General features: G+C 41.0%; 1 protein-coding gene across 12 annotated transcripts in view; it reads left to right on the top strand.

Annotated features, from left to right (window-relative positions):
* The first annotated feature begins 1,079 nt into the window (after positions 1–1,079).
* The window catches only part of SYNRG (synergin gamma), a 92,429-nt gene continuing 82,539 nt past the window's right edge, over positions 1,080–10,969 (top strand). For all 12 annotated transcript variants that reach the window (XM_032615736.1, XM_032615733.1, XM_032615743.1 and 9 more), the window contains exons 1-2: positions 1,080–1,244; positions 7,680–7,720. In XM_032615736.1, the coding sequence (XP_032471627.1) occupies positions 1,168–1,244; positions 7,680–7,720 (118 nt within the window). In that variant the 5' untranslated portion in view covers positions 1,080–1,167. The remainder of the gene's footprint in view (positions 1,245–7,679; positions 7,721–10,969) is intronic.

Raw genomic sequence — 10,969 nt, 5'->3', positions numbered from 1 at the left:
AATACTGAATTTAGTTATGTATCAGTTTATGTCGATTGGAACATCTGCTACACAGTTCCATCTAAAGAAGGGGAGGAATGAAGTTAGTGGACAATTATAGGGGGAAAAGCATAATTAAATAGCTGGCTCTAGCTGAAATGAGCAAGGACTTTGAAGTCAAACTCCTTGGATTTTGACCCTGGTCCTGCTGTTTTGCAGCTGTTTGATGCGGGTAAATTACTACTCCTCCCAACCTTGATTTTCTTATCTGTGAAATGCCAATACTAGCTCTTAGGGACACTGAGGATTTGAAAAAATACAGTAAAGTTCCTGACCAGTGATTGTGCCCAATAGACGATAACTATTATTACAAGTTGTTTCCCAGTAAAAGCCCTGAGGCAAGAGTAAAAGATAAAGCTAATTATAATCCGTTACTTGCTAGTAAGCAAACTCCACTTGAGGGCTTGAAAAAGTTTACATTCAACTTTAATATTTACCTACAGTAGTTTGATTAGGAAAAAAAAAACCACAGTAAAAATATGCCCAGGTAGGGTCGGAGCAATGAACTTTTCCAAGCACCACCGTTTTGGCCCTGATTGTAAGTATAGGGAAAACGGGGATTACCAGGTGGCTAAACACCTTCGGCTTTTAGAGTGGGTACCAAAAGGAAGCTGCCGAGTTCCTGGGAGAAAGTAGAGCTCATCACTAATCGGCGCTGTGATGCTATCAAAGGGGCATTCAAGATCCATCTATTCTTTGTGTAAAGAGTAACAATAAAAGAACACCCATGTACCCCCCATCCAGGTAGAAAAACAGGACTCAGTGTACTGTTTCCACTAAGCAAGACGATGGTTTTTCAAACGGAGGAACGATGACGCCTTGCCGCTCGGCGGCCAGCTGGGTTCTCCACAGAGCCTTGCCTGACAATGAACCTGGAGCCGGCACCAGACCATCCCACCAGCCCCAGCCCCTGAACTAGAACTGCACCTGGCGGCCCTCAGCTGTGGCCGGGTCACGTGACGAGGAAGCGCAACTCCTCCCCCGGACGCGAAGGGTCACGTGGGCGCGCGGCCCCGCCCCGTCGCCCAGGCCGCGGCGAGGTGGGGTCCTGCTTTTGCCCCGGAAGTGGCTGTCGGGAGCTGACAGCGGCTGGGAAGGTGGCGGCGGCGGCGGCGGGCCCGGAGCAAGATGGCGCTGCGGCCGGGAACGGGAGCTGGCGGCGGCGGGGCCGCGGGAGCTGGCGCGGGGGCTGCCGGGGGCGGCAGGTGAGTGTGAAGACCTGGGCTGGGCGTGCCTCGCAGACGGAGAGCAGACCTGGCACCGGCGACGGGTGGTCGGTGGTTATGGCGGTTTTCGCCCACGCCGACCCCTTTTCCCTCGGAACTGGGCTGCGGGAGGAGGGGTCGTCCTCCGGGAACTTAGGCCGAAGCGGTGGATGGAGCCCGGGCGCCCGACTCTTGTCCTGCAGGCTCGGGGGCACTGGCTGCTGGTGCTGAGCGGGGAGGAGAGGGGGAGGAGGTGAGTGTCCCGTCAGTGCGGCTGCCACCCTGCTGGGTGGATAAAGGAGGAACCCCGACGCCTCGCTTCTAGCCCGGCTGTATACTGAAGCGACCAGAGACTTCCTTTTCCCAGGGCTTGACCAGGGGCTCTGAAAAATCTGTTCACAGAGCTGCACAAGTGTTTCCAAGGTGTGTGTGTGTGTTTGTGTACTCATTTTTTCAGTGTTGTGTCCTTTTTATTTTTTCCTTAACACACCAGAAACAGCAGGAAAATCTGAAGACCTTTGAATCTTGTAGAGGTAGTTTTAACACCTGTCTTCTTACTAAAAAACAATTCACTGTTAAACAGTACGTACGCAGTTATCAAAACAAAGCTTCCAGACTTTTACTTAGCCCTTAAACAAATTTGCTGTCTGTCAGTTCCAGCTACTAATCGCCAGTGGCTCTCATATCGAGAACATTAAAAGAGATGAACGTTTGCAACCTGACAAGTTCATCATTTGAGGAAATATTTGATTCTGGGAAGTTTTCATCCCACTTCTGTAATGACCTAGTCTTACTTTGTTTTGCTAGCCAACCCGAGGTTCATACACATTTGGAGATAAATTTTGCTTTTTATCTTCAGCATCCTAAATTATTTTTGGAAAACAAAGTGTTAGGTTTTTTTTTTTATGCAGTGTTTTATTTTGGAGTTATGAACACCACAGTGTGAAGCCTTTAAAATCATCACATCCTGCAGGTGCTTGTATATATGCCAGGAAAAGAGAGCAGTCACGGTTCACCTGTGTGCAGCCGCATTTTTCACTTTCTCTTTTTCATATCTTTCTCTTTAGATTTAAAACTGTTTTCTTTCTCTTTTGTTTTCTGATTTCCACTTTTCATTAGAGTTTTTCATGAATACTTGATATAAGTCAGTTTCTGGCTAGAGAAGACAAATATGTAATAATCTCTCTTTTCTGAATGCGACAACAGTTTCTAAAATGTTCTTGAGTGGCATTAATTTGATCAAGTGTATGATGAGTCATGGCACCAAGTTCTGGGGAAATATAAACTTGAAAGAATTTGGCGTTCTAGTCACGGGTCTTGGGGGGTTTTGTTGTTGTTTTGGCTTGGGTTTTTTTTGTTTTTTTCAGGTGGAGAGGAGCTTGGGTGTAGAAAGTTGAGTGGATCATACCCCTTAGTTTGTAGTAGTTTAACATCATTGGTCCATGAACACAATTTTTTTTCTAAATATGGCCTGAATTAGAATGATTGACTTTAAAATTTCCTTCCTATTTAAAATTTGATGGTAACATTACATTCTTAAGCTCTAGAGGATATGTGGGAGAGCAAATCAGCCTTATCTTGTAAAATGTGTGATAAGTATTATATTGGAGCTTTTCTGAGGCTGAGAAGCTGTATGCTTAATAAAGAAAGAATATGGTTTTTAGAGAGCAGTGGTGAGGGCTGAGGTTGTTTTTTTATAAGGAAGCTAACATTATGGTTGGTACCCTAAGTATATTTTAGGGAAAAGAAAAAGAACCAGGCAACCTTTCTCAGCTTTTAATGGAAGAAATCTGTGAACTATAATTTACTATATTTCTTAGGTACTTGTCTGTGTCCTTCCTGAGAGGCTAAGCAAAAAGCACAGGCATTTTCCAACTTTATTAACGTTAGCCTACTTTTGATTGGTATCCTGAATGGACTACTTTAGAATAAATAGTAGAGTTGTATAAAGGGCAAAATTTACGCAAGAGATGAGAAGTATAACTTGTTTTCTTTTTTAAAGTATGGCAGGAAAAAAACAGTTGAAAGATCTTGATTAGACTATGTCCTTCTGGGATAGTATCATTTGTGAGCTTGTCTATTTCCTGCTTTTATAAGCTCCTTAAGGGCCTCATCATCTTTTTATCTTCCACTGCTTCTAGCACATTCTACACATAGAAAACATTCTGCAAATATTTGTAGATTCAAGCAACGTTGTAGGCAAAGAAGAGGTATTTCAGTTGGGCCTCATTTCAAGGAAGAGTAAGGGGTCAAGAGATTGTCATGGAGATGGGAAGGCCCAGTGAACATTAGGGGACAGCAGGTAGGCCAGATGGACTGTGGCACTGAGTGGGAGAAAAGAGTTTTGTGAGATAAAACTGAAAAAGTTGTGTTAAAACTGGAGAGGGCCTTGAATATAAACTAAAAAAATTCAGTTTAATGGGGAATCATTACATTGTTTTAATCCCAGGAGTAGCTTATCAAATGGTCCCTTAGCTAGATGCACCTCACCTGTGCTATGTGAGCTGCGTTAGAAGCCACAGAGTCTGCAGGTGAGGAGATCCATTAGGAAGTCTTGCTGAGTCCAGGCCTCAGAGAGAAGTGAAGGCTGATCTGGGTTAGTAGCAAAGGTAACTGAAAGGGGAGGATGAATGAGATAGGCATGTGACAAGCAGGGCTCACAGTTCTTCTTCAAATTGTTTGTCATCTTGTCGCCCATTTTTTTGCCAAACTTTTGCTGTCTTATCAATATCTTAGCTGTTTGTCTAACCAGTCTTCAAGCATGTTGCTGTTAGTAGTCTAAACATTTCAGAGAGTCCTATGAATGGTACATAGGTCGGTTGGTAGTTTAGGTTGTATAATTACTGGAGTAAGTCATGTTTGTCAGTAATGTTCTTAATTTAGTTTTTGTTTATGTTTTTGAAGTAGCCTTTATACGTCTGTACATTATTTGGTTGTCTTAGTTAGGAGCTTGGCAAACTTGTGTCCTCGTTTGACAAAAGGCAAACAGGACAGGGTGGTGAAAGGGATTGCATAGAGCTTCATGGTTACTTTGTGGCAGAGCTAGAGAAAAGAAAATGTCACTCAAGTGTCCAGTTTTTACTTAGCCAGTAATCCCTATTGGTGATTGTAATCTTTAAGACTGATTTGGAGTCTCAATAGGTTGACTACTTAAATCTTAGTGTATGAGTAACTTTTTAAAAAATTGAGTCCTACCAAATTTCAACTTGCAATTTAAACACTTTATCCAGTTAACACATTACTTAGCTAATACGTCTTGTGTGCAGTTTGGAAAAGCTGTTCACTGTTCAGACCTTTCCTTGGTGTGGGCTCGCTTGTCAGCAGAATTTGCGAATGGTTCAGATCCTCTACAAGGCTGTAATCAGGTAGATGTCCAACTAGAAATTTGTGAACCACCTTACAAAAAAATCTTGTTGATCAAAATATTTTAGAGCTAAAAGACTCTAAAGTTTGATTTTTAGCCCTTTTCCTGGGAAGGGGGAGTGTTGTGTAATAGAAAAATGCAAGGACACATAAATTTGGCATACCGTTCCTGATCTCACTATATCTTTAAAGACTATCCAGAAAGCCCCTTCAGATCCTTGACTCCCAGATTAAGGGCTTTTCCCACTCAGACTTTTTCTTCCTTGATCTGTCCCATTTCCTTTCCCTCTGGTCTCAGAGAAAGAAGTCCCTCTTCCTTTTGCTACATTAATCCCATCCTCTCAAAAACCTTGTTTTAGCTATCACTAAGTATATCTTTTGTATCCTAAATCTCTGTCTATGCAGGTCCCTTCCTCTTCCTCTGTTGAAACCGTTCACTCAAAGATTACCATTTTCGAAAACAGCAATCTTTATTTAGTAATCCTCATTCTTATCAGCTTCTCTACAGCATTAGACACTTTTTCCTTAAATGCAGTCCTTCCTCAGTTATAACCCTCAGTTATAAGCAACTTCTTTGGTTCTCAGTGACCATTCCATACTCAGTTTTCACTAAGAATTCCAAGGTTTTCCTTTGTTGTCTTCTCACTATGTATACATCCCTTTGGCTCTTTCATCCACAACCAGACTTTAAGTTTTTTCTTTTTTTACCTTTATTTAAAAGAGCCTGGGTAGATTGATGCAAGGGAAGGGATCCAGCTCCCTTCCCTTGAACTGGAGTTAACTTTTCTGGTTGCCTATTAGATCGCTCCTCGTGGGCACCCTCCTAACACCTTTCTCCCCAGACCTGCTCACACTGGGTTCCTGTCAGTAGGTAAACAGTGTCACCATCCTTACAGTTGCTCAGGCCCAAAATCTCGGCAGCATCTTCAGCCCTTTCTGCTTTTTCAGTGCTGTTCTCCATCCTGGTAGTTGCTAAGTCCTATTGATTCTTTCATTTAAATAGATTTCATTCACCTCTTCTTTTCCATTCCCACTACTCTGGTTATGACCCTTTTCATTTCTTATTAAGATTATTGTAATAGTTTCTTAGCTAATTCTTGTTACTTCAAGTCTTCTCTGTCATACCCCATTACCAGAGAAACCTACAGCACATTTCTTTTTTTTTTTTTTTATAAATCTAGATTGTTTTTAGTAAGTGTATTTCTTTTATTTATTTATTTATTTATTTATTTGGCTGGGCTGTGTCTTCGTTGCTGCTCAGGCTTTCTCTAGTTGCAGCAAGCGGAGGCTACTCTTCGTTGCGGTGTGTGGGCTTCTCACTGCGGTGGCTTCTCTAGTTGCAGAGCTTGGGCTCTAGGCGCGCGGGCTTCAGTAGTTGTAGCACGCGGGCTTCACTAGTTGTGGTGCACAGACTCTAGAGCGCAGTATCAGTAGTTGTGGTGCGGGCTTAGTTGCTCCGCGGCATGTGGGATCTTCCCGGACCAGGGCTCGAACCCATGTCCCCTACATTGGCAGGCAGATTCTTAACTACTGCGCCACCAGGGAAGCCCTACAGCACATTTCTGATCATTTCACTAGAGAAAAATGTATGACATCAGGGAAATGTAGATCTAAATCACAATGAGATACCCCCTCATACCCATTAGGATAACCATCATTATAAACAAACAAACAAAAATTCAGAAAATAACAAGTGTTGGTGAGGATGTGGAGAGATTGGAACCCTGGTGCATTGCTAGTGGGAATGTAAAATGGTGTAGCTGCTGTTGAAAACAGTTTGACGGTTTTTCAAAAAGTAATCATAATTACTCTATGACCCAGCAATTCCACTCCTAGTTAGAGACCCAGAAGAACTGAAAGAGGGACGCAAACAAATACTTGTACACCAGTGTTCATAGCAGTATTATTCACAACACCCAACCCAGCTGTCCATCAACAGATGAATGGATAAGCAAAATGTGGTACATACATACAATGGAATATTATTCAGCCATAAAAAAGAATGAAATTCTCATGTGTGCTACAACATGATGAACCTTGGAAACATTATGCTAAGTGAAATAAGCCAGATACAAAAGGACAAGTATTGTATGATTCCATTTAATATAAGGTAGCTAGAATAGGCAAGTTCATCAAGCCAGAAGGTAGAATAGTGGTTACCAGGGGTTGTGGAGAAAAAGTAATGGGAAGTTATTTTTTAATGGGTACAGAGTTTCTGTTTGTGATGATGAAAAAGTTCTGGAAGTGGATCATGGTGATGGTTGTACAACATTGTAATGCCACTGAACTGTACACTTAAAAATGGTTAAAATGGTAAAATTTTATATTGTGTATATTTTACCACAGTTTAAAAAAAAATCTCTGACTTTATACAGTACTCAAAATAAAATCAAACATTTTAAAGGCCCTCTACATTTTGCTTACATTTTTCAGTCCTATATCTTCTATTCAACCTTAAATCATTTCTCTGAACACACTACAGCTCCGGCCTCTTGAGATTCTGCTCAAGCTATATAGTGTGCCTCTCTTTAAGATTCAGCTCAAGAGATACCTCCAAGAAACTTCCCAAGATATAAACCATAAAATTAATCTTTTTCTTCTCATTTCTGTTAGTATTCTGGCCCTCTCACAGCCCTTAGCACATTCTGTCCTGTGTTAAAGTTATTTGCCTGCATCTGTGTCTTCAGCCAAATTGAGCTCATTCAGGCCTTTCATGTAGTAGGCACCCAATAAATGTTCACTGAATTGAATCTAATCCAGCCCTCTCATTTTATGGATGGGGAGATTGGAATCCAGGGGAGTCACATTGGAATCCAGGGGAGTGACAGAACCAGGACCAGTTTCAAGGTCTCCTGTCTTCTGGCTCAAAAATTTTCTCCCTACACTAACATGCTGACTGTCATGTGTCCTGTGGATGGTCAATCTGTATTGATGGTGGATAATTCAATATTGTACTATGGAAGAGATGCCACGGCCCAGGCTATAATTTTTTACTTTATGTGAAATGTTACATGTTTTATCTGAACTCTTTGCACATAGGAAAGTCCTGATATATTTTTGTTCTGTTTTCAGCTTCATGTTTCCAGTTGCAGGTGGAATAAGACCCCCTCAAGGTATGTGAAAGCTTAAGTTTTCAACTTTCATTTTTCACTATTATGTTTCTGAACTTGGGGATTAAGTGGGTAAAAAAGTTCTATTGCTGCCAAATAGAGTAAAATTTTCTTATAGTCTCGAACCTCTATGACAGCTTACTCTTAAAATTTCTCAAAAATTGTGTAATTTGGCAAATAAAAAGGATCATTCCTCATTTCTCCCAAACTTATTTAAGCATTATATTGACAGGTTATTATTTAATCTCAGAGATGAAGGAGACTTTCAAGATAAAAGTATTAAAGAAACAGGTGACAAAGATGAAATGAGTTGTAGTTCTCTGAATGCCATCTTCCTCCTGTCTCTCTTCTAGATTGTTAGCTCCGTGGGGCAGGGGCTATGTCTGCCTTATGCTCGTCAGTATCTCCAGCACCCAGCATGTTGATAGAAAATAATAGGGTCTTTATAGATGCTTGTTGAATGAATAAATGAACCCCTTTAGTTACTTTATACTTATGTTTTCTCTATATGAATTTGGTCTTATTTTAATCATGTACATAAGAGATGACATATTCTGATTCCGTTTAAACTATTTTAAGTCTCAGTTTTATTCCTAGCAGTTTCTCCACTAGGTATATCCCTTCTCTCTTGGTTTCAGACAAGGGCCCACCAATACTGATTCTAGCTTTGTCTTCAAGGAAACAGTAGTGAAGGGATATAATCTTGACTCATGCTTCTGTGTCACTGGAACACAAAACTGATGAAAGAATGTCTGCCCTTCTTTCTGCTCACTTCTCCCACTCCAATGTGCCCCCCTCCTCTCCACAGGCCAAGCTGCTCTGAAAACCAGCCCTGCTCACAAAGCCAGTGTTAACTGGTTATGGTAGACTTGCTAGAGAAACAGAGACTCCTAGGTCACCAGTAGAGATGAATGATAAAGAGCAGCTCAGTAGCAGGTGGTTAGTGTCTCCATTTATAATCAGTGATGGAGGTTGAGTTTCAGGTAAATTTTTCCAAGGGTCAGTTGTATTCTTTTCATTGTGCTCACATTTATGCATTATTTAAGCTATCTGTAATTAGATGTGTCCCAGATTTAGATCAAATGGTTTGAGATCTTTTGTACTTTAGGAGGGCATTAGAGAGTTGTGTGTTCATTATTGTGGCTCCTCATTTTGCATTTTTATAAACTTTCAAGTAAAAATCTACATATGGAGCAAAGGAACAGGACAAGAAGAGAGCCCAGAAGGTTGCCTGATATTTTTTCTTCTGGAATTTGGAATTGTTTTCAAGATTTTTTTACAAAGTATGTTAGAGTGAACTTTTTGATCTTTTGAAGGCATTAAATTGTGCAGGGGTTATTTCTGAAAGCATATACAAGGAACAGACAAGAAGAGTAGCTACAAGATCATTGAGTAGGTGAATAGGAGACAGGAGAGAAACAAGACTTGTTTTTTACTGTGTATACTTCTGTGCCATTGAATGTTGTACCAAATCCTTGAGTTACCTGTTCAACTTAAATACACCTAGGAAAATAACTAAAACTGTAGGTCCAAAGGCATAAGAGGGAAAACATCTTACTATGCTATATTCAGTCTGTGTGTTCTTTTTGGCTGTGTTGGGTCTTTGTTGTTGCGCATGGGCTTTCTCTGGTTGCGGCGAGCAGGAGCTACTCTTCCTTGTAGCGTGTGGGCTTCTCATTGCTGTGGCTTCTTTTGTTACGGAGCACAGGCTCTAGGCACGTGGGCTCCGTAGTTGTGGTTCGCAGGCTCTAGAGCACAGGCTCAATAGTTGTGGTGCGTGGGCTTAGTTGCTCTGAGGCATGTGGGATCTTCCCAGACCAGGGCTCGAACCCGTGTCCCCTGCATTGGCAGGCGGATTCTTAACCATTGCGCCACCAAGGAAGTCCCCAGTCTATGCATTCTAATTCTCCATGACACCTCAAGGCCTTCGCATTTGGTGTTCCTTTGTCTAGAATACTCTAACCAAATATCCTCATGGCTCACTCCCTTCAAGTGCTTGCTTAAATGCCACCCTTTTGGAGAAACCTTTTCTGACTATGAAACAGCAACCACTCCTTTCCCTGGCTCTTCCTTTCCCCCATCCCCACCTGATATCCACTTATTTTTTTCTTTTTTTATTATCTGTCTCCCCCGATTACAGTTAAGTTACATGAGAGCAAAGACCTGGCTTTGTTCAATGTTGTGTCCCTAGAATGGTGCCTGACATGGAGTAGGCCCTCAAATATTTGAAAAAATGATTAATATAAATGAATAGTTTGCCACTAATAAATGTTACCTACAAATGTGGTGTCCATGCTTCTGAAATTAAACTCTGTATGAATAACTTTGAAGGTACACAGAATCCACAAGATAAATATGGTATACTTTACCAGACCTTTAATTTTTTTAATCAAAATTTGATTTTAAAAAGTTCCTTATACTAGAACCAACATGGATGTAATATGTTGTACAGTGCAAAATTAGGGTGAAATTTGTGTTCAGGCTATGTAGGGATTTTGTTTTATTCACTGTTGCATACCAGGTATCTAGAACTGTGCCTAAAATGTGGTAGGCATTTCATATTTATTAAATCCCTGAAGGGACGTAATCTTTATTCTCCTGTACTCTTGGGAATACTTCATTGGAAAAGTTTGGGAGGTACTATACTATAAAACATACTTTCGTGATGGTTTTCCTGCCATTGCATTATATACTTTGCATGCTGATAGCTGTTTTGTGGTGTTATATTAATTATTCGTGTAAGGAAAGAGAAGAGGAATATCATTTCTTTGAGCATATTAGGTATTAAACAGTTTCACAGATGTGAAACCGAGGCACAGAAAGAAGTTAATCAAGTTGCTTAAGGTCCCAAACCTAGCAAGTGACATTTTTAGTTGGCTTCCAGAGTTCATGCTCTTAACTACTTTTGTATTAAAAGTAACTTAATTAGTATTAACTCTTAACTACTAGTAATCTGCTGCTGTATAAAAAATTACCCCAAAACTTAAAGAAAATAAACATTTTACTGTTTTACACTTTGTGTGGGTTAGGTATCTGGGAGTGGCCTCACTAGGTGATTTTGGCTTAGGGCCAAGGAGATTGCATTAAAGATGTCAACTAGGACTGTAGTCATGGGAAGCTTTGATGGGTTTGGTAGATCTGTTTCCCAGATGGCTCACTCACATAGATGGCAAATTCATGCTGCCTTTTGGCAAGAGATTTCAGTTCCTTGCCACATGGATTCTCCATTCCCCCTAGGACTGCTTGAGTATA

This window comes from Phocoena sinus, chromosome 20 (genome assembly GCF_008692025.1).
Source record: "Phocoena sinus isolate mPhoSin1 chromosome 20, mPhoSin1.pri, whole genome shotgun sequence".
NCBI classification, from domain to species: domain Eukaryota; kingdom Metazoa; phylum Chordata; class Mammalia; order Artiodactyla; family Phocoenidae; genus Phocoena; species Phocoena sinus.
This window is presented reverse-complemented; position numbering and strand designations above follow the sequence as displayed.